The sequence below is a fragment of the Lutra lutra genome, chromosome 11 (assembly GCF_902655055.1).
Source record: "Lutra lutra chromosome 11, mLutLut1.2, whole genome shotgun sequence".
Taxonomy (NCBI): domain Eukaryota; kingdom Metazoa; phylum Chordata; class Mammalia; order Carnivora; family Mustelidae; genus Lutra; species Lutra lutra.
In genome coordinates, this window is record NC_062288.1 from 56,262,289 (window position 1) to 56,288,121 (window position 25,833).

The following is a 25,833-nucleotide window of genomic DNA, read 5'->3' on the forward strand; positions in this document are numbered from 1 at the left end:
GCAGATAAAGCATAACCAAAGGATTTAATCATGAAACTTTAAAAAAAAGATTTTATTCATTTGACAGAGAGAGAGTGAGAGAGGACAGCAGAGGGAATAGGAGAGGGAGAAGTAGGCTCCCTGCTGAGCAGGGAGCCCAGTGTGGGACTCAATCCCAGGACTCCAGGATCATGACCTGAGCCCAAGGCAGATGCCTAACCGACTGAGCCCTCCTGGAGCCCAATATCAGGCTCCCTGCTTGGCAGGAAGCCTGCTTCTCTCCCTCTCCCACAACCCCTGTTTGTGTTCCCTCCCTCGCTGTGTCTCTGTCAAATAAATAAAATCTTTTAAAAAGGGCTACTTTCCCTAATATAACCCCGTTTTAGGATGACTCCTTTATCTGACTGTGGAAAGCTGTCTCTATAAAATGCTAATGTGTTTGGGAGGCTTCAAAGTTTATTGGCTAAGCCGAGTTATGAGATAACGTTCTGGTGGAAAGTAACAAAAAGTAGGGAGGATGTCAAAGTGGGATTGGGAACTCCTTGAGTAGGAGGACTTTAGAAAGGAAAAAAAGAGCATTGAAAAGGACAGGGGGGCGGGTCATGTAAACAATTTGTCCACATAATATCTTGTCTTTGAGATCTGAAAGACAGTGTTCAGGAAAGTACTTTTGAAATGAAGTGTTGTAGTTCATTAAATTTTTCTTTTCTTTTCTTTTTTTTTTTTTTTTTTTACTGTTTTTTACTGTTTACAATTATTCCTTACAGATAATTTGTAGAGAGCCCTCAAGGTGATCTGTAAGTTGCGTCAGAGTTTAAGGACTCCTTGATGTGAGGGATTTCCTATTCCTTTTCCAGGTTGCTAAGCCAATCCCATAGTAACTCAGTCTTAATTAATTAATTATTTAGTATTTCAGTTTTTAAAAAGATTTGATGTCGGAGTGGTACAGTTAAGCCTCTTGGTTCCGGCTCAAGTCCTAATCTCAGGGTCCTGAGATCAGGCGGGATGGGGCTCCACGCTTCAGCGTGGGCTCTGCTTGAGATTCTCTCTCTCCGTCTGCCCCCCCCCACTCTCTCTCTAAAATAAATAAATCTTGAAAAAGGATTTTGTGGAAAATATTTTCAAAGGCGTAAAAATTCTTCACCAAATTGTTCCTCCTTATTTCCTCTTAAACCCGCTATTCACTTCCTTGGAAGAACATGGTGCTTTAGTGCCACCCAAAGTGGGCGCAGACACCCAGAACTATTGATTTTTGCATCGCAGTCTCTTAAACGCCAATTTTGAAAGCACTTCTGGCGAATCCGCGACGTCCGGCCACAAAGTCAGCGAAAAGTTCCGTACAAAGAAATAAGCCCTGTTCTGTGCGTCCATGATATGCAAACCATTGCACTCCCTTGTCATTTGTTACCTTACAAGGAGACCCACGAGGCCCGGGGAAGGCAAGAGCCACCAGGTCTGTGCCTGCGGTAAGCGGCAACCCGAGCGGCGACGGCTGCCCTAGGAGACGGAAGCTTTCTTCCGCCGGGAGCAGGCGGCCAGGTGGAAGCGCGTGCCCTGCGCCTCCGCCGCCGTCCCCGGGCCGGCCAATCGGGAGGCGGGCGGGAGTGGGTGCGGCCGGCGGAGGCGGGGCCGGTTTCGCTCCTCCGAGGTCGGTTCGTCAGCGCGCTGGGCTGGCTCCTCTTGCCTCCCGCAGCCATGGAGCGGCTGACCTTGCCTTCCGGCGGCGCCGCAGCGGTGGACGAGTACCTGGAGTACCGGAGGTGAGGCTGCGGCTCGGCGGGGCCAGGAGAACCCAGGCAGGCCGCGTCCGCCTCGCCGGAGGGGCGCGCGGGGCGCGGACAGGCGCCCGGCGCCCGCCACCTGGGGCTCCGGGAATCCCGGAATCTGTTGTCCGGCTGCTGGGGGGAGGTTTCGTTATCTGGATTTAAGTTTCGTCTTTTTGTAGTTAAATATTGTAATGACATGTAGTTCCAATAAGTCTCTTCCGAGGCTGTTTAAGAGGTCTCCCGCTTCGACTCCTTCCAAGGCGGATTATTAACTCTTAGATTTACGCAGAGGTCCAACTGTTTTTTCTAAATGGCCATCGAAGAGTTCACACTGAGTACTCGGGCCTTATAAGAAATAGCAGACGTCGTTTGCATGTTAGTTTAGTAATAGGGCATGTCGTGAACTTCCAGACGCGTTCTCAACCCCGAGGTGCTGGTTTTAGGAGAAAGACTGGTGTATTTTCGACGGTTCGGGAGAAACTCCTCTTACGGAAATGGAAACAGAGCTGCCGCTTTGGCTCGAGGACGCCACTCTCTGCCCTGGGCCCTGACAAAGCCTTATGCACCTGCGGAGACGTGTAATTTCCCCCCGTCTCCCAAGAAAGGTTTTTGGCAGTTGGGAGACTGGGTGAATGGGAATTCCTGGAGAGGTTATAATAGGGCGATGTGGGGATGAAGGCTCCAGGGGTGACGGGGTCCGGGAGGAGGTGTGGGGGCGATTGTTGCGGGTGGTGGTGCGGGGTGGGGGCCCTGGGAGAACTTGTGTGTATATGCGGGAAGTGAGGCAGTCCCTGCTCCGCCTGGGAAATCCCAGGGGCCTGGAAAACCTGAGCGAGAGGGGCTCCTCTGCTTAAAGGTGGTCGCCCCAAATCACCCAGGGTTGTTAGCGCAAATAGATTGCTTCACTGACCTTCACTCCTTCTGACTGTCTAGGTCGTATAGTTTTGGGTAACAGCTAGAGATGTTTGGTAATTCTGAGCCAAGTAAGAGTGGGGAGCTTGATGGGTCAGGCCTCATCCCCTGGTCAGGTGGGTCCCGGTAAGGCCATGAGTCCTGTACCCAGGACAGTTTCCACCCAGCGCTCACTGAGGGCTGGGCCGGCTTCTTTAGCCTCCAAGTCTCCAGGGCTTTGTGTTGACTGATAATGTAGATATTTAGATGTTTGGATATGTGGGTTGTGGGTCTCTGCTATGGTCTCTTGCCTAGTCCAGAAAATGTTAAGACCTGGTGGAAAATTATTTTTGCAGTTTGTTAGTAATGCACGTGCTCAGGCCCACTCCAGACCCTAAATTAATCTGAATCTGCATTTGAACTAGATCCCCTGGGGATTCTGTAACTACTGTAACGTTTGAGCTGTGCTGGTTTGGCAGTCAAGCAGAAATGATCTCCATCTTTAAAGACCTATGTTGATCTTTTTTTCCAGTACCTATTGATATATTACATGGTACCTATTATAATGTGAAATGATACAAAACTTTTCTCAGAATAAAATGCCCTTTGTTTTTTTTTTTTTTCCCTTTTGGTTGTGTTTTTTTTTTTTTTTTTTTTTTTTTTTTTTTTTTTTTACTATTGTGTATCTAAATTAAGTAAGGAAGAAGGTTGTGATGGTTTCATAGCTTCTGAATTGGTTTTATTTATCTGTCCCAGCTAAAAGCTTGAAAGTATGGGAAAAAGTACGGATTGCACAAAAAATTAAGTAGCATTCTACAAACAACATCTTTCATGGCTTTTAAGGGGTGATATTTTCAAGGAGAAATTTCTTTAATCTTTTTCAAATTCTTTTACTTGTGCTTCCTTTTTCTCCAGGGATGCCAACTTTTAATTTCTTAAGGAATGAAGAAATAGTGGTGGCTTAATTGTTCCCATAAAACTTTGAAGTTAAAGTTTTGGAATTAAAGGATGATTACTCAATATATATGTGGGTTTGAGCTTGTGTAGATCCAAAGGTATTTGTGGGTTTAAACTCCTGGCCAGGATTTGGGTTCACATTACCCATGTTGTCTTCTGCACTGATGTTTTTTGTACTATTGTTTTTCAGGGGGAGTACTATTTTTAAGGAGGAAAATATTTGAATTTTTAGCAGTTTAGATTCTAGCTTTTAATGAAAAGAATGAGCATGTTTGGTTCAGAATCCAAGGAGAAACTGAGATTGAATTTGCGGTAATTGTCCAGTGGTAAACCCGGATCAGTAAAGTCAGATGTCATGAGTTCACTGACTTTTTTTTTTTTTTTTTTTTTTTTAAATTTGGAATCCTCTTTCACTTGGGAAGCAAAAGCTTTATTCCTATTGGGTAAATTTGCTATTAACATAAACCCAAGGTAAAAAAAAATCAAATCTGAAGCAGCATTTCCTTTGACTATACAAGTATAGTTTAATTTTGAAGTGTAGTATTTTTGACCTGGAAAATAAATATTCAAGGCTTAAGAGAAGTTTTTGTTGTAGAATTGTCGGTGAGGACGATGGAGGGAAACTTTTTACTCCTGAAGAATATGAAGAATACAAAAAAAGAGTATTACCTATGCGCTTACAGAACAGATTATTTGTGAGCTGGCGGTCACCAACTGGAATGGATTGTAAGCTTGTGGGTCCAGAGACACTGTGTTTTTGTACACATAGGTAAGATATTGCTAAGTTTTCTGGTGATTAGAAAATGTAAAATTGTAGCAGATCGTATCTTCCTTCTATAAATAACATTACTATGTGATAATTGAGAAATATTTAAAAGAAGGCTTTTATGTACTACCCTAGAAATGATCTGAAGTGGTTTTGTTTATTTATTTATTTTTTGCTATAATTAAAAATTTCTCTTCTATCCTATTAGAACTCATTATGGAGTCCATCACCCTAAACATCTCTTCTCTTGCATTTGGTAAAAAAATATTGGTGCCCCTGCAGCTTTGCCAAGGGTCTACTTTTCCCATGACTGGACAAGTTAGTAAAGGATGGGTCATCAGAATGCAAAATTGCTTTAAGAGTTGCTTGAGTGGACCCACACTGAACAGATTATCAACCTACAAATAGAAGCATTTCTCCTTCAATTTACTAATCTCCCTTTGTGCTTTAAGAAACGTGTTGTGTTGATACCTTTCTTTAAGCAAACAAAAATACAAGCACACAGCTTTTTATTACAAATGGTCCTTTTGAGTAAGGCATATGGAGGAAAGAAAAGGAAGGAGGCTCTAGCCACTGATTTTTATTGCCTATACTAGAGGTTTGCATTTTTCTGTGTTTGTTGTGTTCTTCTTTACATTTTACTGCTGTCACAGGTCACAGCTATAAAGCTCAAAAGGACAAAGCTGCTTCTTGGAAAAATCATTGAACCTATTATGCATTTTCAGGTAACAACTTTTTAACTTTCTGTTCCAAACAGAGCATGCAAGGAGAACTGCCCTGTTCTCATAGTTTCTGGGGCTTTCTCAGGAGAGACTCTGTATAGTCACTGTTTACATAGAGACTTGCCATCTACCAAAGGTTGTTAAGCCGTTGCTAGGAAGAGTAATGTTGTATATAGATTGACTTGAAATTTATTTAGCAACCCCAACTGAAAACACTGTGGAGGAATGGAGAATGAGGGTTATGTTGGTATCTTTCAGAATTGAAGAGTAGTTTGGTTAATTTGTGTTGGTTTTATCATTTATTCTTGTACAAATTTAGTGTCAGTCTCATATATGTATAATTATGAACCATGGAATTAACTTTCAAAATGAACCCACTCCAGCTTCCATGGAAAAGGTCTTTAGTACTAGTCACTCAGTGAGATCTCTGTCTAAACCGTTATATTTTCCCTGTTATAAACATTGTAATTATTATTAAGGTAAATGAAGAACATATAGCAAAATAGAAAACTCACCATCCAAAGCCAGATGCTATCAATATATTTTACTATTCATGTTTTTTCTTTACATAGTTCATTTCGTTGTAAATGATGTGTGCATATAAATATTGAACAAGTTTTTAATGACAGTCACAGAAATGTTTCCACATTGTTATGTAATAATCACAAATAAGATTTTTTTAAAAAAAGATTTTATTTATTTGAGAGAGAGAGAGATAGTGAGAGAGAGTACAAGCTGGGAGGAGTGGGAGAAGCAGGCTCCCTGCTGGGCAGGGAGTCTGATCAGGGCTCCAACCTAGGACTCTGGGATCATGACCTGAGCCAAAAGCAGACGATCAACCAACTGAGCCACCCACATGCCCCCACGAATAAGATTCTTTTTTTTTTTTTAAAGATTTTATTTATTTATTTGACAGGCAGAGATGACAAGCAGGCAGAAAGGCAGGCAGAGAGAGAGGGGGGAAGTAGGCTCCCCGCTGAGCAGAGAGCCCGATGTGGGGCTCTATCCCAGGACCCTGGGATTATGACCCGAGCAAATAAGATTTTTAATACCTGCTCAATATTCTAGCTAGTCCAGTGGTGTTCATTGTGTGTTCCTTAGAGCTATGAGGGAGTTTCAGCAGTACCACATGGAAGGGCAGGTTAGAGGAAGGACAGACTCTAATTTTGCCTCTTTCCCTTGCTTTAACCAATTCTGCTTTTATCTATTTTATATATTATGGTTCTGTAAGCGATTTTATTTGCAGGAAGGGTTTCACTGCTAAAAATTTTAAAAACTGTTGTCTATTGATTTACTTATTCATTCCCTTATTAATATGTTGTGTATGTGTGTGTATTTGTATTGCTATTGTAAGTACTATTGCTGATATCTTTGTGCACACAACTCTTTCTATATTCAGAAATATTTTCTTGAGGTGTATTTTTGAAAAATGAACTCTGGGTTAAAGGATTTTTTTTTTTTACCATTTAATGATTTTATTTTTATTTTTATTGACATAGAATTGATATGCAATGTTAGTTTCAGGTGTGTAACAGTGATTTGATAATTATATACATTAGAAAATGCTGTATATGAAATTATATAAGCCATGGGAAGTATGGATGGATCTTTTTAAGTTTCTTGAAACATTAAATGAGAAAGTTTCTTCTATAACACTCTTGACAGCATTGTGAATTATGTTTAATTTAAAAAAAATTGGTTCTCTTTGCTAAATGAAAAATGGCATCTCATTGCTATTTTAACTTGTACTACCTGGATTAATATTAAGAATAATAAATTCAATATTATTTTATTGAGTATCACCTGAAGAGCAGGAAGTGAGTGGCTTGTTAAAGAAAATTATAGTGTTTTAACAAAGAGCTTTGGCTTTTAAAAAATGTTGACAATTTATTTTGAAGTTAAAAGTTAAAAATGGAAAAAAAAAGTTAAAAATGGAATTATATTAAATGGAAAATGGAAAATTCCATAAAAATGGAATTATATTAAAATAAATCACATTCATATATGTTTACTGAACTCATTTCAGTTTTATAGCAAACCTATGAAAATAAATTTAAATAATGTACTTCAATAGAAAGAATTTTTATAAAGAAATTCTTCCACACTCGTAGGTTGTGGTTCCATATTGAAGAATCTTTAGTGGTATCTTAAGGGAATCATATTTCTTTGTATATTACTGTGAAAATTTTTCTTAAATAACTAAAGATAAAAATCTAAAGGAGTGAAGGTTTTTTCCGACCAAAGCAATTTGTGATGGAGCTGACAGAAATACTGTAAGGGAGTTTATTTTGCCTTACTAACAAGAACAGCAAATAAAAATAAAAAATTTTGAATAATTTTGTATTTAACAGGACAGAGATTGTAATTTCCAGCAATCCCTGAATTGTTTTTATTTCTTTCCTTTCATTTGATTTTTTTTTTTTTTTTTTGTAGGTATAAGCAACATAAAACTGACTTTGAAACGATTCCACAGCAACGCCCCATCAGTCTCCCTTGCCAAGTGAGCGGCTGCGCGTGTAGGGCGTACCTTTACGTCCCTCTGAATGGCGCGCAGCCCATTCGCTGCAGGTGCAAGCACTTTGCGGATCAACACAGCGCTGCGTCTGGCTTTCTATGCAATGCCTGTGAGTTACATTGTTAGAAACACACCAACAGAATGTTTGTCTTTCTTTATTAAATATTTAATGCGTCTTTGTGCCAGTTTTGTTTAGTGCCTAGTCAATATTAAACAACTCAGAAAAGTTTGATGGACAACTACTCTAAAATGTTATTTTTGTGGAAAAACTGAGTTGTTTTGCAATCATAAGCCCTAATCTCATGGAATTCAAATAGGTTAAACGATAGTAATAGTTTGTTTTGTTTTTTTTTTTGTCAGAGAGAGAGAGGGAGAAAGCAAGCACAGGTAGACTGAGTGGTAGGCAGAGGCAGAGGGAGAAGCAGGCTTCCTGCCGAGCAAGGAGCCTGATGTGGGACTCGATTCCAGGACGCCGGGATCATGACCTGAGCCGAAGGCAGCCGCTTAACCAACTGAGCCACCCAGGCGTCCCGATAGTAATAGATTTTAAAAAGACTTAGATGTGGTGCACCTGGGTGGCTCAGTGGATTGAGCCGCTGCCTTCGGCTCAGGTCATGATCTCAGGGTCCTGGGATCGAGTCCCGCATCCGGCTCTCTGCTCAGCAGGGTGCCTGCTTCCCTCTCTCTCTCTCTCTGCCTGCCTCTCTGTCTACTTGTGATCTCTCTCTGTCAAATTAAAAAAAAAATACTTAGATGTGATCTGATTTAAATTTTAGTTAGTTAATTTATTTTTAAATAGGCTCAACACCCAAGAGGGGGCTTGAACTCACAATCTTGAGATTTAGAGTTTTGTGCTCTCCTGACTGAGCTAACCAGGTGCCCCAGATTTAAATTTTTGAATGGGAATTTTATCAACTAAATTCTGTTGAGAGTTTTTAGAAAGGATCTGATAAGTCGAAAAAAAAATTTGTAATTTGCTGGCAGATTATTATGTTATTGCCTAAAATATAGGCTGATGAGAAAAGCAAAAGGTAACAACAATTTTAACACTTTATATGTGATAGCATCCTTACCTCAATACCTGTACCCAAATCCCAGCCCTTTCACTTTATCGTCCTTTTAATACCCCCTTGGCACAGGTAGGACATTATTTCAGTATTTTCTTCAGTAGATAGTTATTCTAATTTTCATAGTAGTTGGAATTGAAATATGTTATAAAAGACTTTTAATGATGGGGCAGGATCAAATGTATTTTCACTGGCTAAGTATGGAAGTAGTTGGATAAAATTTATTATGCGCTTTGGTTTCCATATACATTTTTTAGAAGTGTGAGTGTGTAAAATTTTGTTAATGGTGTATTCCGGCCTCCACTTCTATATGTATTTTTTTTTTTAAATATATATAACACTTTTTTGTTGTTGTTAAGATTTTGTTTATTTATTTATTTGTCAGAGAGAGAGAGAGAGAGGGAGAAGCAGGCAGAGCTGAGCTCGCAGAAGCAGGCAGGGTGGCAGGCAGAGGCAGAGAGAGAAGCAGGCTCTCTGCCAAGCAAGGAGCCCGATACGGGACTCCATCCCAGGACCCTGTGATCATGACCTGAGCCGAAGGCAGCAGCTTAACTGACTGAGCCACCCAGGTGTCCCTATATAACACTTTCATTAAGATATAATTCACATACCATATAACTCATCCATTTCAAGGGTACAGTTCAGTGGTCTTTAATGTACTCAGAATTGTGCAACCATCACCACAGTCAATTTTAGAACATTCTCATTGCCCCCAAAAGAAACTCTGTATCCTTTAGTAGTCATTCCTTATTCCTTCCTCTCCCCCAGCCCTAGGCAACCAAGAATTACTTCCTGACTCTATGGACTTGCCTATTCTAGACATTTCATATGAATGGAAGCAATAGAATATGTAGCCTTTTGTAACTGGCTTCTTTCACTTAGCATAATGTTTGTATGAGTCATAATGGTGTGGCACGTATCAGTACTTCTTTGCTCTCTATTGTTAAACTATTCCATTGTGTCCTTTCTATGTTGTAGGTTGGCTTTCCTATAAAGCTTTTTGGGGCATTCATCCACAGGGAGGCCTCCACGTTCTCTCTTCATCTGGTCCTGTCACTGGGCTATCCACACCTGCTTTTAACTCCATATTTGAGGAGAGGGCCTACATTTCCTGGCTTTACAGTGTTAGCCCAATTTCTTTTAGTCCTAGTTGGTTTTTCCAGTACTTTTTTCCCTGCTATATACCTTATCTTACTCATTTCAGCATCTTACAGAACAGTGGCTGGAAGAGAGTTCAGGGGCTGGAGGCTAGAGTTTTAGAGGCCTGAGGATAGCATATGAGGGATTCAGATTCAGGTGATTGTGGCCAAGCTGAGCATTTTTAGGGCAGACAACTTAGTACCTATATTTAAAGACCTTTGACTCCCTTCACATCTCAATTCAGGTTCCAAGTGTTCGGGATTCCATAGTTGCTTCACTTGTGCTTGTGGTCAGCCTGCCTATGCTCATGACACAGTCGTGGAAACTAAGCAAGAAAGACTGGCTCAGGGAAAGCCAGTGGGACAGGATGTCCCTTATGCAGCAATGGGAGGCTTAACAGGCTTCAGCTCACTGGCAGAAGGCTACTTGCGATTAGATGACAGTGGGATTGGTAAGTGTCAGTCAATGAAATGTGAGCTTGTCATATTGTTTTTATGTGTGCTGATGAGAGTGAAGCCCTATATTTGTTCCACACTTTATGTTCTTTAGTTTTTTCCAGAAACCATTCTCTTGTTTGATTTTTATTTTTTAATAAAGGTTTTATTGCTACTGTACACTATATGGTCATTATAGAAAACACAAGAAAAAAGATCACTCCTACTCCAATACTTGTATCCAAATCCCAACCCACAACCCTGTTGTTTGTAATAGCTGAGTATTTCTTTTTATTTGATATGATATACTTTACGTGTTGCCCTATTGTATGCAATTTTTTTTGCCATTATAGCTGTCTCAGTTTGGAAACAGGCTTATGTCTGTGTGTGCATATGCTGATGTATATGTATACATGTTATCACATTTATAATAGTGTATGCACACACTGCTTGCATACATGAAAGTTTTAAGTAATATAGGGAAAAGTTCAGTTGGATATATCTTGAACTATTGAAGGTAGCTGGATTCTTCTTCTTTTTTTTTTTTTAATTTTTCTGAAGTTGAATAGGATTGGGAGAAGAATATGGTTCCTATCTACTTTAAATACTTCTGTGTGTATGGATTTTTTTTCTTATATTCAGTTTTTTTTCAGTATAAAAATTACATAAATGTGAATGAATATTTTCTTGTAAAAGATTCAAACAAGAGAAATGAAGTATTGTAAGGCCCCCTTGAACACCTCTCTACCCCAGATCCTTTCCCAGAGGGTAAGTTGCTGTCACTGATAATCGATAATTATATTTGATTGACAATTTATTTTTCTTTTTAGCATATATTTTTATCATTTTTTAACTCAGAAAAAATCTGAAGGCCTGTCATGTCAGAACACGCAAATCTATTCAATTCTTTTAACCCCCCCACATAATATTCCACGCTGTCAATTTATCAGGTTTTCTAAGCTATTTTGTCAATTTTTGTAAACCTTGTTCATGGCATTTAGATTGTGTCCATTTTTTTTTCTTTACACCTAGTCCTGCCAAAAACATCCTTGAACTTTCTTGCTTGTGTGCTACATAAATCTGACTCTAAGGTAGATACAGAGAAGCAGATTTGTTGGGTTGAAGTGTGTGAAATTTCATTAAGACATTCTGTCAAATTGCCTTCCAAAAATGCTGTACTTGTTTATACTTCCTCTAGATTGTTTAGCTTCCCTATTTCTCACATTTATGCTGGTCACTGATATTGCAGACCCAGTGTTTTGTCAGTCTGACCTGTGAAAATGTTCTTGTTTCAGTCTGATTTCCCTGGTTTAATAACCAGTGAGAAGAGTCTTCTTGTATTTATTGGCTGTTTAGCTTTCTGTGACTTGTCCGTTATATACTTTGCTCATTTTTGTATTTTTACCTTCTCTCGTTTATATATAATTTTATATAATCTATGTACTAATCTTTTGAGCTAATCTATATAGTCTTTTGTACTAATACTTCCGTAGTAATCTATATAATCTGTGTACTTATCTTTTGTCATTTATTTTGCAGATATCTTCTTCCAGGCTTTTGTCTTTTTTTTTTTTTTTTAATCCAGCTTTTAAATTTTGGAGGCAATTATATGATTATGTTTACCTTCATGTACTTTAATACTTAATTCTTTTTTTGTTTCTATGTTTAGCTTTTTCATGTATTTGGAATACATTTTTTTGTGAAAATGTGAGGTATGTATAACTTCAGTTTTTGTCCAAATTGATGGCAAGTTATCCAAACACCATTCTTTCCCAAATAATTTGAAACTTTACCTTTCTCATATTTTGTCGTACTATTTTGTAGCATTGGCCTATTTGTCTATTTTGGATCAATATTACTTATTTTTAATTATTATTCTTCATAGTATATTTTGATATTTGGTTTGATAAATGCTTCCTGTTTGTATTTTCTTTTTCTCTCAGGATTCCTTTGGTATATCTGTATTTTCTCTTCTAGGTAATTTTACAATTAGCTTGTTAGATTCCATAAATCATTTTTCAATTTTCATAGGTGCATGATTGTATTAAACTCATGGAACAGTTACAGAAAACCCAGTTCCCAATGGCAAAATGTTGATGATGATTGCAGCTTTGTACTTCCACGAGTCTTTCCAGCCTCTTTATATCTATTAATGCATTTAATCCTCACAATAACTGAGTTAAGTGCTATTATTACTCTTATTTTACATATAAGGAAACTCAGCACAGAGAAGAACAACATCTTTTTCTTTGTTATTCTGCTAATAAGTGGTAGGGCTGGATTCAAACCAGAAATTGTTCAAGGCTAATTGCTTCTGCTTGCTTGTTGTCTATTTCTAGGGAACTACAATGCCATTTTCAGTGCTACAACTTTATAATAAATTAATATTTATGACTTCATTTCATTACTTCAGAATTTTCCTGACTTATTCTTACTCTCTAATTTTTTTCAGAACTTTGGCATTATTTTTCGACAACATTCTATTATTACAAAACATTCTATTTTTACAAAAACATTCTATTATTTAGTTCATAATCATGTTGAATATATAGATTAATGTAGGAAAAATTAATATTTTATTTTTCATTTTATTTTTTTAATATAAGATTTTACATATTTGACAGAGAGCACACAAGTAGGCAGAGTGGCAGGCAGAGGGAGAGGAAGGAGAGGAAGAAGCAGGCTCTCCGCCGAGCAGGGAGCCTGATGTGGGGCTCAGTCCCAGGATCCTGGGATCATGACCCAAGCACAAGGCAGCTGCTTAACTGACTGAGCCACCCAGGTGTCCCAAGAATTAATGTTTTAAAATGTTGAGTCTCTGCATTTGTTTTCTATGTAGCTGAGTGGAATTCTGAAGTTATCTTCATGAAAGTCCTCAATCTGTTTCTTAATTTTCTTAATTTTATTTGTGGGTGTTTAATTTTTTTTATAGCTATCATATGTAGGGTTTTTTCCTTCCTTTATATTTTCTAGCTGATTATTATTTATTTATTGAAAAGCAAATATTTTATGTTGCTTTTGTTACCAGTCCTTTATTACTTAATGTTAGAGTTTAAATGTTTGGTCAGTGTTATACATTGTGGTATTTTTGCCTTTTCCAATATTTTATGGCTCTTACTCTTAACTAATTACAATGTCTCGTACTTGCAGAACTGTGCTAAGTAATAGTGGGAATAGCTGGCATCTTGCCTTCTTATGCCTTCTAGTATTTTATCACTTAGGCATCTTATAAAGAGAGAAAATCTCCTGCTTTTGGCCCTTGAGGAAAGGTGTGGTGAGGAAAGGTGAGAGTGAGGAGAGGAAACAAGATGTCTTTGCCTTGATTTCAGATGTAGGGGAGCCTGGGGCGGAGGGACATCTGCTCTGTTAGCCATGTAGAGTCCTGGACAGAGATGACAACTTGCTGATTTGTTTCCTTTGTGATGCAGAAGGAGTCCATAATGCCCAGCTCCTAGTGGGTGGTTGGAAGGCAGCTGAGCTGAAAGGCAGCTGAGACTTTTGTCATAGCAAGGGGATCCCAAGCAGAGCTAGAGGGTGGGTGCTCTGAGCTCTGGGGATTCAGTAGAGGAAGTGGCAGGCATCCAGGGGTTTATACTTTTAGTGAGAGCAAGTGTGAGTTCCCACCAAGCTGCGAGACTAAATCACCACTTACCAGCCTTGAGCATTTGAGATCAGTAGTGCATGCAGCAAACATAGGACAGCACAGGGGCCTCAGTGGACCTGAGCTCCTTCTCTTATATTTCCTCCAACCCCAAGAGAGAGGAGCTGGGGATGGAGCGGGCGGAAAATTGAAAGAACAAGCAATTGTCCCACACTGTTCAGCTTATAAGAAAGGATTCATTTAAAAAACCAAATAGGATTAAGAGTTTATTTCCTTCCCTCTATCCACTGTGTGGGAAGAGGGATATAGAAGAGGTGGTGGTTTGTGAAGAATATAGAGCACTTAAAAATTTTCTCTACAGCTTCCTTCCTTTTGGTCCCAAAGTCAATGTATTTAGCAGTTGGTCTTTGTAATTCTGTGGTGTGGGGTTGTGGATGTTGCCTCATTTCACTGAATTTTTCTTTATTGTTCATACTTTGTTTTGAGATGGTTTCCCAGTGAGGAACATAGTAAAAAGGCACTTATTCTGTCCTCTTCAACTATAGGTTCTTTGTTCATGAACGTCTTGCTTTTGATAATATTTTTGTGACTGTATTAAGGTTTTGTATCACTTTGTCATAGTTACATTCATGCATAACTTCTTTTTTCTGTGAAAAAGATCTCTGAGAAGTACAAACATACTTCTAGCTAATTCCCTGTACTTTATATGGCAGATAAAAATCTAAATAAAAATTTTTTTATAGAAAAATTTTTTTCTAATTAATCAGCTGAGGTTCTAATTTATTTTGCATTGAAATAACTTTTGTATCCTGAAAAATGGAGATTTAATTTTCATTCTTCATATATTTTGTTCTTAGGTGCACCTTCGATTGAATTATTAGATTCTCCAGCTACAGCCATGGACCACCCATTTCTAAAAGCATTTCAAACATCATCTAGTTCTTCTCCACTGACAGATGGTAATGAAATTAAACTGACAAATATTTTTGGGGGTAGTAAAAAAGAATGTAGATTGATTCATTCTCTAGATCTTTTTTCTTCAGTATTATCACAATTTGGTTATCATTTTATTTTTAAATTAGCCTCGTACTGAGAAGCAAGGAACTTCTTTTTTTTTGAAAATTGCTAAATCTAAGAATTATGAAGATTCTAATAATACAATAATTTGAACTTTTAAAACCTTACATGTTATTGCTTTGATATCTGAATAAGAGACTCCTCTAGTGGCTCTTCCAAGTAGGATCTAATCCAGTGATAAGTATAGGTTAGAAAGGTTTGTCCTTTATAAATTATACATATAAATTATACATGTACATTATACATATATATTAATTTTATTTATTTTTAAGCACTAGTATTCTATTTCCTTTATTAAGACAAGAAAAAAACATTGAAGAGGAATTTTTATGATGCAGTAGGTATTTAATATTTACAAATATTTTTAAATGAGAATTTTCTTTTTATTTGTATTATCATGCAGCCTTTTCATGTACCCTGACTTTCTCCACAAGGGATTTTTGGGCTGCTTACACAAACAACACCCAACAAAGTTATGTGAAGATACAGACAGAAGAAACCAAAACCAAGAAAAAGGACACAGTTGTGTCAGCTTTCAAGGTTGATGTAATTGCTGCTGATGTGATTAAGCTTCGGTTTTGACAAGTGTAATGGTAGTGAAGGCACAGAGGAAGGTGTGATCAGTTAAATACTTTTCATTATTAGAAAGATACTCATCTATTATTACGGATTCCTCAGTGCTCATGAAAGTTATACCAGTGCTGGATTTTAAAGATGTCTCTATAGTGTGACACTCAATGATGTGGTGACCCATGGTCCTTCAGAACTGTTTTTCAGAAGACACAGGTACACAAGTCTGCCTGTGGTCCTGAGAAACCAGTTACCCAGGCCTTCTCGGTATGGGGGCAGGACGGAGATGGTTCCCCATTCCAAGGCTCAGCCTGTAGATCTTTCAAGATGGTGGTGATGAAGTCCCCAGGCTGGCAGGGCTTCTTCCTCTTACTTCCGTCCGGCCAGATGTTTGCTCTGTCTGGTCACTGTCCTGGCGCTGGGCTATTTTGTGTGGGTTGTTTTGTGGCCTCAGAGTATCCCTTGTCAGAGCCTTGGGCCTCTTGGCTTCTTCACTCAGGACTTCGTGGACCATCATCATACTCTCTTACATGTGGCCACTGGCTTGCTTGGCTGATTCATGTGGGAGAGTCCTTGTTAGCTATGGTTTTGTGTAAGTCTAAAGGCATCATGGCTGGATGGCTCAACTACTCTGGTTTCTACAAACTTTCCTCTTTGGAATAGCATCTCTCTCCATCTTGATTGCTTATGGACCCAAATGCCAAAAAACACACTCAAAGAAGATATCCAAAAACTTTCTCTGCACTTTTGACATTCAACTTCACTGTTTTGGGGTTTGGGGAGGGGAATGCTGGGGAATGCTGAGTTTACTTGATCTTTCTACTTTCCGGAAATTGAAGACCCTCTAGTTATTCGATATTCTTTCATATGCTCTGGTTGAGCTTGACCAGAAAACAGGAAAGGATTTAAGCTTCCCAGTTCTGCAGACTCACCTATTTGGCCGAGGGCTTCCAGCTACCTTCTTGAGGTCCTTGGCAGTGTTGGTGCTCTTTCTATCTGTTGAAGCTGTGTACTTAAACTGCTTGTTGGTATAACTTTGTTCGCACCTTCTGACTAAGACACCATACCCTTACCACCCCGTCTTAGCTCTCCTTTCCCCCAATTTTCCCCACCTTTCTGAACTAAGAGAGTAACACTTCGACCATACATCACTTCCACACACACCAGGCACCTGTGAGGCAGGATCTTTTCCTCTCAAACTTCCCTTTCTCACACCACCAAGAAAGATAAGGAAGATAAGCAAGTGCCTGGAATGGGCCAGGCCGAGCAGTAACCTAGAGGCACAGAGGACGCGCTGAGTACCAAGAGGAGAGGATGGAGGAGTGCCGTCCCTGATGCGGCTGGCCAGAAGCCGTCCTTCCCTCCACACGGCCCTGAGGACAGCACTCTGTGGTGTGCAGGGGTCTGATGGCCCCTGCTAGATGGCTCCTTCCGGTCAGAATCACATCTTAGACAGCTTGATCATTTTCCAGCACCTGTCCCTTTGCCTTGCACACAGGGATTCCATCAGTGTTTTCTGAACCATGGACGGAAAGAAGAAACCTGTATCTTTTCCACACTTGCCTATTTTTAGTCATTTTCTCCAGACTCTGTAACATCTCCCTCCAGCTCCGGCTTACTCAAACATAGACGTTCCTGAGCTAGAAGTTCTAACTGGAAGCTAGTTACTACCTCTCCCATTCAGCTGGTTAGACCTTTTTACTGCTGACTGATGAGGGTAGGAGGGTCACTGACTCTGTCTCCTGACCTTGGCAGAATGTCACTTAGGAGCCCTTAGGGTTCCTTTCCTGGAGGACCACCTGCCTGTTGTCTGGGAACTAGACCTTGTTTTCCTTCTATGATGCAGTAGGGCACGTTTTCACTTTTAAGAAACCATTTATGAGAGACAGCCCTCTCCCCTACAAAAGAGGCCCCAAATAAGAGTACAATCCTGAAAGATTATGGACTATGAATTGTTTCTTTTTTTTTTTTTTTTAAAGATTTTTTTTTTTTTAAGATTTTATTTATTTATTTGACAGAGAGAAATCACAAGTAGGCAGAGAGGCAGGCAGAGAGAGAGGAGGAAGCAGGCTCCCTGCCGAGCAGAAAGCCCGATGCGGGGCTCGAACCCAGGACCGGGATCATGACCTGAGCCGAAGGCAGCGGCTTAACCCACTGAGCCACCCAGGCGCCCCCTATGAATTGTTTCTAATGGAGATCACTTTCTACGACTAAATCTTGGTTTTCCTGTTTGTCTTGTGATGAAGGGATTACCTTTTGGTAAGGAAAAAGATTTTAGAGATTTTTAGTTAGACATCATGGAAATCCAACCCAGATTTTTTAAAAGCATGGTTCCCTCAAAAGAGAAATAGTAATGCAATAATAGTAACAGTTATAGTAACAATATGGCAGATTATTGAATGAAATGAATTAACTTGAATAAATGAAGTGACTTGTCTTCTTAAAAAAAAACTCTCTTTCAGAAAATGCAGCATGTGGTTGCTCATTTCTGATAGACACTTTGATGAAAGTGGTAAAATACCATTTTACCAGGTAAATGGCAATATACCATTAAACTGCAACTCACTGAGAGTGATTCTACAAGCAGCTTAGCTCAAGTGGTCCAACATGATTCAGGGAAAGACCCAGAGTTTTGAGATGAATGGATAGATAGCACATATTCTTAGCACTTTTTCCTTCTTTTTCTCAAGTCTTTTGTTAGATGATTGACAGAGTGTGGTTATACACTGTGGTGATTGGAGTTATGTGATTTTGTGCTGCTGGTTGAGGGTAAATTTATATGCTTTAAAAACTACCATGTGTGTTCAGGTTGATACTCTGTTTTGGAAATGAGGGGACCCTACCCTACCAACACATTCACCTGAAAAGGGAGGTGAACTTTTCCATGGAGCTGGGCTCTTAGTGCACCTACAAAGAAAACATGGTTTTCTTTCCCAAAGCAATTTTAAATTCCTTTCACAACTCACACTAGTGCTTGTTTAGTTTTTAAAAGTGAACACCATGAAAAATGGCTAAAATTATTTTAGTTTTGAAAAATTTCAAAGCAGGTAGTATCTTGGTTGCTTATACAGACTGCCACAGTCCAGTCAGGTGCTATACCAACATACCATAGACTGAGTAGCTTATGCACAACTGAAATTTAATTTCCCACAGCTCTAGAGACTGGAAGTCCAAGATCAGGGCGCCAGCATGGTTGTGTTCTGGTGAAGGCCCTCTTCCTGATCCACAGTTGGCCCTTCTCATTATGTCCTCATATAGTGGAACAGTTGAGGGATTTCTGTATGGTCTCTTCTGTAAGAGCACTAATCCCATTCATGAGGACTTCACCCTCCTGAGCACCTCCCAAAGACCCCACCTCCTAACACCATCACATGGGGCATTGGGATTTCAACATATGCTATGCTGAGGATTTCAACAAACACAAACATTCAGACCTTGGCTTAAATCTTCTGTAATTACTTTTGTGCATTATCTGTTATGGTGTTATGTGAATTTCTAGTTTTGCTATAAAATTTAAAATATAAGTCGAACAAAGCTAAGTGTGCTCTTGTGTGAGATAGCTATATATTGTTATTTAGTATGAACTAGTTGCTCATTAGGAGAATGTTTGCCAATGGAAATTACTTTGTCTTGCAATGCTCTGCTTCCTAAAGAATTAGGTAGGACACCTGGGTGGCTCAGTTGATTCAGTGTCGGACTCTTGATTTTGGCTCAGGTCATGATCCCAGGGTCTTGGGATCAAGGCCTGTGTCAGGCTCTGGGCTCAATGGAGAGTCTGCTTGAGATTCTCTCTCTCCTTGTCCATTTGCCCCTCTGCCCCCTAAAAACAAAGGAATTAGGTAGTAGGATCTACTACCATTTAGACCATTCTGGTTTGAAAAATAAAAAAAAAAAATCACTGGTAAGAGGAAAGTTTTCTTTCTGCCTTTTTTCTTTTTTTAAAAGCCCAGCAGAATTTATAATTCCATAAATATATTACTTAGAGTTATTTTTTCCTTATTAGTAGGTACAAGTAGTCAAGTTTCTTCCTTAAAGAGACCTGAAGAGGATGATATGGCTTTCTTTGAAAGACGATACCAAGAAAGGGTAAGTTTGTTTTATTAAGCATTTAATTTGTGACAAAAACACAGTAGAATCACATATTGATGTGGATCATCATTAAAAATAATTTATAAAGCCTTTACTTACAGCTGGTGTTAGACCTTGAGACTTATTTAGAATGATTCAGAGAGAAATAGGATGAGTGAATAATATATATAATGTAATAGTTAATTTCTGAAGGTCATAAAGATTGTCTAAATAGATAAAACTGTCAATAATAAACATCAGCTATCAGTAGATTTGTAAATTATATGTACTTTGAATTCTTTTTTTAAAAGATTTACTTATTTATTTTAGAGAGAGAGCGTGCGCGCGCACAGGCATGTGCATGGGTGGGAGGAGGGGCAGAGAGAGAGGGAGAGAATCTCAAGCAGAGGCCCTGCTGAACAAGGAGCCTAATGTGGAGCTCAATCTCACAACCTCGAGATCATGACCTGAGCCAAAATCAAGAGTTAGACACTCAACTGACTGAGCCACCCAAGTGCCCCTGTATCTTGAATTCTTAATATGTAATATTTCTTCTCAGTGCATTTGAGGTATATCTAGACTTGAATTAAAATTACCCATTAGCCTTTAAGAAACTGAACACTAGATATAAATGTATTTAAGCAATTCCCAGGGCTCAATAACTATAGTATTGATGTGTTCCCAGCTTTCAGCAGTGATAATTTGCCTCAGTCCTCTACCACACTATAAACTCCTAGGGAAAAAACAGTACTTTATTCTTCTTTATATTTTCCCCAGAACTAATTACAATGCCTTGTACATAATAAGTTTTCAATAAATATTTATGGAAAATTGAAAAGGGAAACATACTAATTGATATTCACTTTCATACATGTCATATCGTTAGACATTTGATGTGTTTCATGGTGGTCATATTTGAGAGATTTGTTTTTGTTTGTTACCAGATGAAAGTATATTGGTTTGATGAGATATGGGGGATGGTATCTGGCCACATGGTAACATTCTCCAAAATGCTTTCTTAGGATTATTTTATAGTTGCTCTGTGGGTGTTTATTAACTCTCCAACTAGGTAATAAGTGCCATAAAGGTAAAGACACTCTTGTCACTTTTTGTTGTAGCTTGTTGAGTAACAGAAGATATGGAGAAAGAAGACCATTAAATAAATTTACCTCCTAAGAGGAAAGGGAGGAGAGGACAGAGAGAGCAAGCTTGGTTTTTCTTTTTTTTCTTTTCTTTTTTTTTTTTTTTAAAGATTTTATTTATTTGTCAGAGAGAGAGGAGAGCGAGCGAGCACAGGCAGACAGAATGGCAGGCAGAGGCAGAGGGAGAAGCAGGCTCCCCGCCAAGCAAGGAGCCCAATGTGGGACTCAATCCCAGGACGCTGGGATCATGACCTGAGCCGAAGGCAGCTGCTTAACCAACTGAGCCACCCAGGCGTCCCAAGCTTGGTTTTTCTGATGAAGAATTTTGAAATAGAGGGGGAGAGTCCTGGATATGATTTAAGGCAGAGCTAGAAATAGAACTTTTTGCAGTGATGAAAATGTTCTTTCCCTGTGTTGCAGCTGTTCATCATGTGTGGCTAGATAAGTCTGATTTTAAATAAACTAGAACTTAAAATTATTTTCCTCAGTCACAGCAGCCACATTTCAGATACTTAGCAGACCACATGGGGCTAGTGGCTACCTTACTGGAGAGCTCTCATCTAAGAGAAAGAAGTAGTAGTAGGATCTCAGGGAGGGAGATGAAATGGCCAGAGCGAGGAAAAAGAAGGCTCTTTTTACAGCATCTTTAAGGCTAGACTTTTAATCACATCACTCTCCATTTCTGGAATACATGAGTTCACAGCTGAATTATAGTTTTCCCTACAGAGGCTTATGAGGGAGAGGGTTCCAGAACTCCTTCCTTCCCTCCTTCAGCAGCCTGGGTTGTGCTGACTGCCTTGAAAACATGCCGGTGGTATTTGCTTGTGGGAAGACAATGGCGGGAGTGATTGTTTTAGAGGATATATGCGGCCAATCCAGACTGCTTATTATAAATAGACTGAGAATTTATGGATTTACAAGATATCATTTATAACTCTCCATCTTGTGTGATTTATGAATTTACAAGGCACAGCTTATAAACTTCCCAGCCTGTGTGATTAATGGCATATAAAAACTAAGAAACTCAACAACTTCCTATACAACTTCCTCTGAGCTGACGTGTACTACTATACATGTTGTTAGTATTTGAGTTATACTCCAAAAAACCAAGATATGCACTGTTGAGGGAAAAGAGATGATTAGGAAGCTAAATCTGGTGGGTCACAAACCCTTTAGAAAGCAGTATGATGTCTGTATCTGGTTTTGCTTGTATCGTGGTGCAGTGGTAACATTTAGTGTGGAGAAGACTTTACCCTAAGTGTGAGTTGGCTCTGACAATTGAAGCCTTTGTGGTAATGCAGTTTACTAATTACTTTTAGGTATTATTGAAGAGTTGCTTCATTTCTTCTTTTATATATTAGGCCAAGTTATTTTCTTCCATTGTGGATGACCCTAGGAGAATTTTATTAAGGAAACATTTGTCAAAGATGAACTAGGTGCAAGGTGCTATTGCTGTGAGTGCCAGGAAACTGAAGAAGAAACAAAGGAGGAGGAGGAGGTATCTTTGCTCGTCAGACCCTAGATTAGATGGATGTATTTGCTAAGTATTATTTCAAGTGAGGAAGCCCTGCTTTGGCTTTGTTTGGTTGTTTAGCATCTTGTCTCTTTGATCTTACTATAAATCTAACACTTGGCCCTAAATGAGAGAGGAAAAGGGACTAGCATTTGTTGATTCCTTATTAAGGAATGATCTCATTTATACTTTTAGAACAACCTTGAGAAGTACCTATTATTGTGACTTTTTTTTTTTTTTTTTTTAAACAAATGAGAAAACTAGGGACGCCTGGGTGGCTCAGTTGGTTAAGCAGCTGCCTTCGGCTCAGGTCATGGTCCCAGCATCCTGGGATCGAGTCCCGCATCGGGCTCCTTGCTTGGCAGGGAGCCTGCTTCTCCCTCTGCCTCTGCCTGCCATTCTGTCTGCCTGTGCTCGCTCTCTCTCCCTCTCTCTCTGACAAATAAATAAAATCTTTAAAAAAAAAAAAAAAAGCTTCAGATGCTCTTCTCTGTGACCCCAAAGACTATAATCTTTACCTTAGTATAGGGTATTCCTTTGGGGATCCTTCAGATGACTTGTAGACTAATACAGTGTACAAGAGTGATATGCATGTATGGTTTTTGAATGAGGTTCCTAACCAACTCAGAGAGGAGAGAGAGGGGAAAAATGGGGATGAGATAGAGGTGAAATACATAAATTTTATTACTGGGAAGTTACTATTTACAATTTGATGAAATTGGATAGACTGGTGTTACTAGATTCCTTCTGGTTTCTTTCTTTTTTTTTTTTTTAAGATTTTATTTATTTATTTGAGAGAGAGACAGTGAGAGAGAGCATGAGCGAGGAGAAGGTCAGAGAGAGAAGCAGGCTCCCTGTGGAGCTGGGAGCCCGATGCGGGACTCGATCCCGGGACTCCAGGATCATGACCTGAGCTGAAGACAGTCGTCCAACCAACTGAGCCACCCAGGCGTCCCTCCTTCTGGTTTCTTGATATTATTCCTATCACCTTAGAAGATAGGAGGCCCTCCACCTACCATGCCCCATACTTTCTATCCCTTTCTCTTACAGGGATAAGGCAATGGGTGCTGCCTCAGGGAATTGTAAGGGGCAAGTGGGCTTTGTGTTCTCTGGGGTCTTTTTTCCCATAGAAAGGATTTATTTTTATTTTTTTTTTTTTAATTTTAATTTTTTATTTTTTCAGCATAACAGTATTCATTATTTTTGCACCACACCCAGTGCTCCATGCAATCTGTGCCCTCTACAATACCCACCACCTGGTGCCCCCAACCTCCCACCCCTTCAAAATTCTCAGATCGTTTTTCAGAGTCCATAGTCTCTCATGGTTCACCTCCCCTTCCAATTTCCCTCAACTCCCTTCTCCTCTCCATCTCCCCTTGTCCTCCATGCTATTTGTTATGCTCCACAAATAAGTGAAACCATATGATAATTGACTCTCTCTGCTTGACTTATTTCACTCAGCATCATCTCTTCCAGTCCCGTCCATGTTGCTACAAAACTTGGGTATTCATCCTTCATAGAAAGGATTTAAATGTTCTAAAGGTCAGAAGGCCACTACTTAGGATCTGTAAACTGCTTCTTTGCTTCAGTTACACTGGAGGGTAACTGGAAATGTGAAAACCAGAATTTCAGGAAACTATCCTTAAAGCAGCCTATGTTCCAGGGATAATCCAGCTGCATTAAGTGAGTTAATGTGCATAGACAGGATGTAAGGTTATGTATTTAAGCTTTTATAAAACAATTTTTTTAGTGGCAGTTAAAATTAATTTATTAATTTTCTCCAAAGCAATATTCACTATATGTTATTTTTATTAAAATGCTTCTGTAAAGTTGAAATCATACCATATTTTAAAAATGCAATTGAGGGGGTGCCTGGGTGGCTTAGTGGGTTAAAGCCTCTGCCTTCGGCTCAGGTCATGATCTCAGGGTCCTGGGATCAAGTCCCGCATTGGGCTCTCTGCTCAGCAGGCAGCCCGTTCCCTTCTCTCTCTCTCTGCCTACTTGTGATCTCTCTCTCTGTCAAATAAATAAATAAAATCTTTTAAAAAATGCAATCTACTATTAGATTTTGCTTTAGAATTTAGCAGCTTATATAACTGCTAAATAACTGTGAAATGACTGTGATTAATGAGACATGAATCCAAAAAAAGTGTGTACAACTTTTTTTTAGAATGTTTTACAGATTATTTTATCAGCAAATATTCTAACTTTACAGATAAAAATGGAAAAGGTTGCTAAGCAGAAAGGAAAAGCACCCTTGCCATCAAGTACAAAACCTTCATGAAGACTACTGGGAAAATTAAAACCATCATCCAAATAGGTCTTGTTTGTGTTTGTTTAAATACATCAACACAATTTATTTTCTCTCAAATTATTTACTTCTTTTACTATGTAAAAATGTTATTTTGGTTGTTTCCTTAATTTATTTAAACAAGTGAAAATTATATTACTTTTATCAAAATTCATGATTTACTATTTTGTATATACTTTTTATCTCTCCTAACAAATGAGGTTGTTTTCATATTAGTCAAAAGCTGAAAATACAGTAACTGTTTTTAGTCTGTCATAATTTAACTTTTTGAGGTTATTTAAAAAATTAAGTATGTTATTTTGGGTTTTGAATAAATGTATAAGGAACACTATTTAAAAATAGGTTAAAATCCCTATTTTTTATTTTTCAAACTTTGTAATCTTGATTTATGTTTTTAAATAAAAAAGTGTATTTAAAAAATTATATAATCATTTTCTAGTGGTGTCTACTGATTTTTAAGTAGTTTTATTGATTATGCATTTTATGTAACTGTATTGAACTGCTTGTGTGCCACCTCAAATCCTCTGAAACACTTCCAGGCAGGCTTCTGACAGCTTCTCATGGAAGCCATTTGATGGCATTTCATCTTGAAAACATTTCATGATTCCCTTGCTTTTTTTTCCAGGTATCCTCTGACAGTGTGGCTTAGGATTGCCTACTGGAGCCCCTCTGCCATCATAGATGTGTGAAAGATATGGAGGAGTTAACGACCTTGGGGCCACCCTTGACTTATGAATAAATGCTCTCTCTTCCATCAGCTGGGAGAATTCTGAGATGCCTTTCATAAGGCATTTTCCTCAGAAAATCCTGTGGGATTGAGTACCAGTCACCTCTAGCAGTGGCCAACTCTGTAATACATTCTTATGTTAGCTTTTTTTAACTTCTCCCTTTCTCATCCATCTCTCTGGTTCTCTCAGATTATTTCTCAAATAAATACCTGTATATGAGTATTTGTCTTGGGCTTCACTTTTGGGTGGTGGGTAAAACCAAACCAAGAGGGATACCAGGAATGGCCTTAGAAAGCAAACCCTCTGGATGGGATTCTATGAGTGGATCATTCACTGGACAGATGACAATAAAGACCCCATAGCTAGTGGTAAATGGTGTAGTGATAACTCCTGTCATGTGGATGGGTCACAGTTACTGTACTGGATTTGGGTAGAGTGCTGGTGGAAGGTGAAGTATTAGGTTATATAGTAGCTGTGACATTACAGTGGAATGGGACTAATGGAAATAGAAAAGATAAAGGTGTTGGTTAGTTATTGTTAACTGCTTTAACAACCTTGAAAATCGAAAATGACATAGGCTCATGTT

General features: G+C 38.9%; 1 protein-coding gene across 6 annotated transcripts; it reads left to right on the top strand.

The window, feature by feature from the left end:
- Window positions 1–1,586: 1,586 nt before the first annotated feature.
- On the top strand, window positions 1,587–25,538 carry FAM221A (family with sequence similarity 221 member A). 6 transcript variants are annotated; one of them, XM_047695698.1, is made up of 8 exons: window positions 1,612–1,739; window positions 4,189–4,362; window positions 7,515–7,705; window positions 10,048–10,254; window positions 14,696–14,797; window positions 19,489–19,571; window positions 24,424–24,528; window positions 25,145–25,537. In XM_047695698.1, exons 1-7 carry the CDS (start codon window positions 1,675–1,677, stop codon window positions 24,490–24,492), a joined length of 891 nt encoding a protein of 296 aa, XP_047551654.1. In that variant the 5' UTR covers window positions 1,612–1,674; the 3' UTR covers window positions 24,493–24,528; window positions 25,145–25,537. The 6 variants fall into 6 exon arrangements, 5 of the variants coding, with proteins under 5 accessions (XP_047551657.1, XP_047551654.1, XP_047551655.1 ...); XR_007121597.1 differs by lacking the exons at window positions 24,424–24,528; window positions 25,145–25,537 and adding an exon at window positions 11,907–11,949; XM_047695699.1 differs by lacking the exon at window positions 24,424–24,528 and having other exon boundaries at window positions 25,145–25,538.
- Window positions 25,539–25,833: the final 295 nt, after the last annotated feature.

What these genes read in the sequence shown, in the direction of transcription:
- FAM221A (XM_047695701.1), top strand. Translation starts at nt 1,675, where the DNA reads ATGGAGCGGCTGACCTTGCCTTCCGGCGGCGCCGCAGCGGTGGACGAG. An exon ending in GAGTACCTGGAGTACCGGAG is followed by an intron (nt 1,740 to 4,188) that starts GTGAGGCTGCGG and finishes TTTTTGTTGTAG; the next exon opens with AATTGTCGGTGAGGACGATG. An exon ending in CTGTGTTTTTGTACACATAG is followed by an intron (nt 4,363 to 7,514) that starts GTAAGATATTGC and finishes TTTTTTTTGTAG; the next exon opens with GTATAAGCAACATAAAACTG.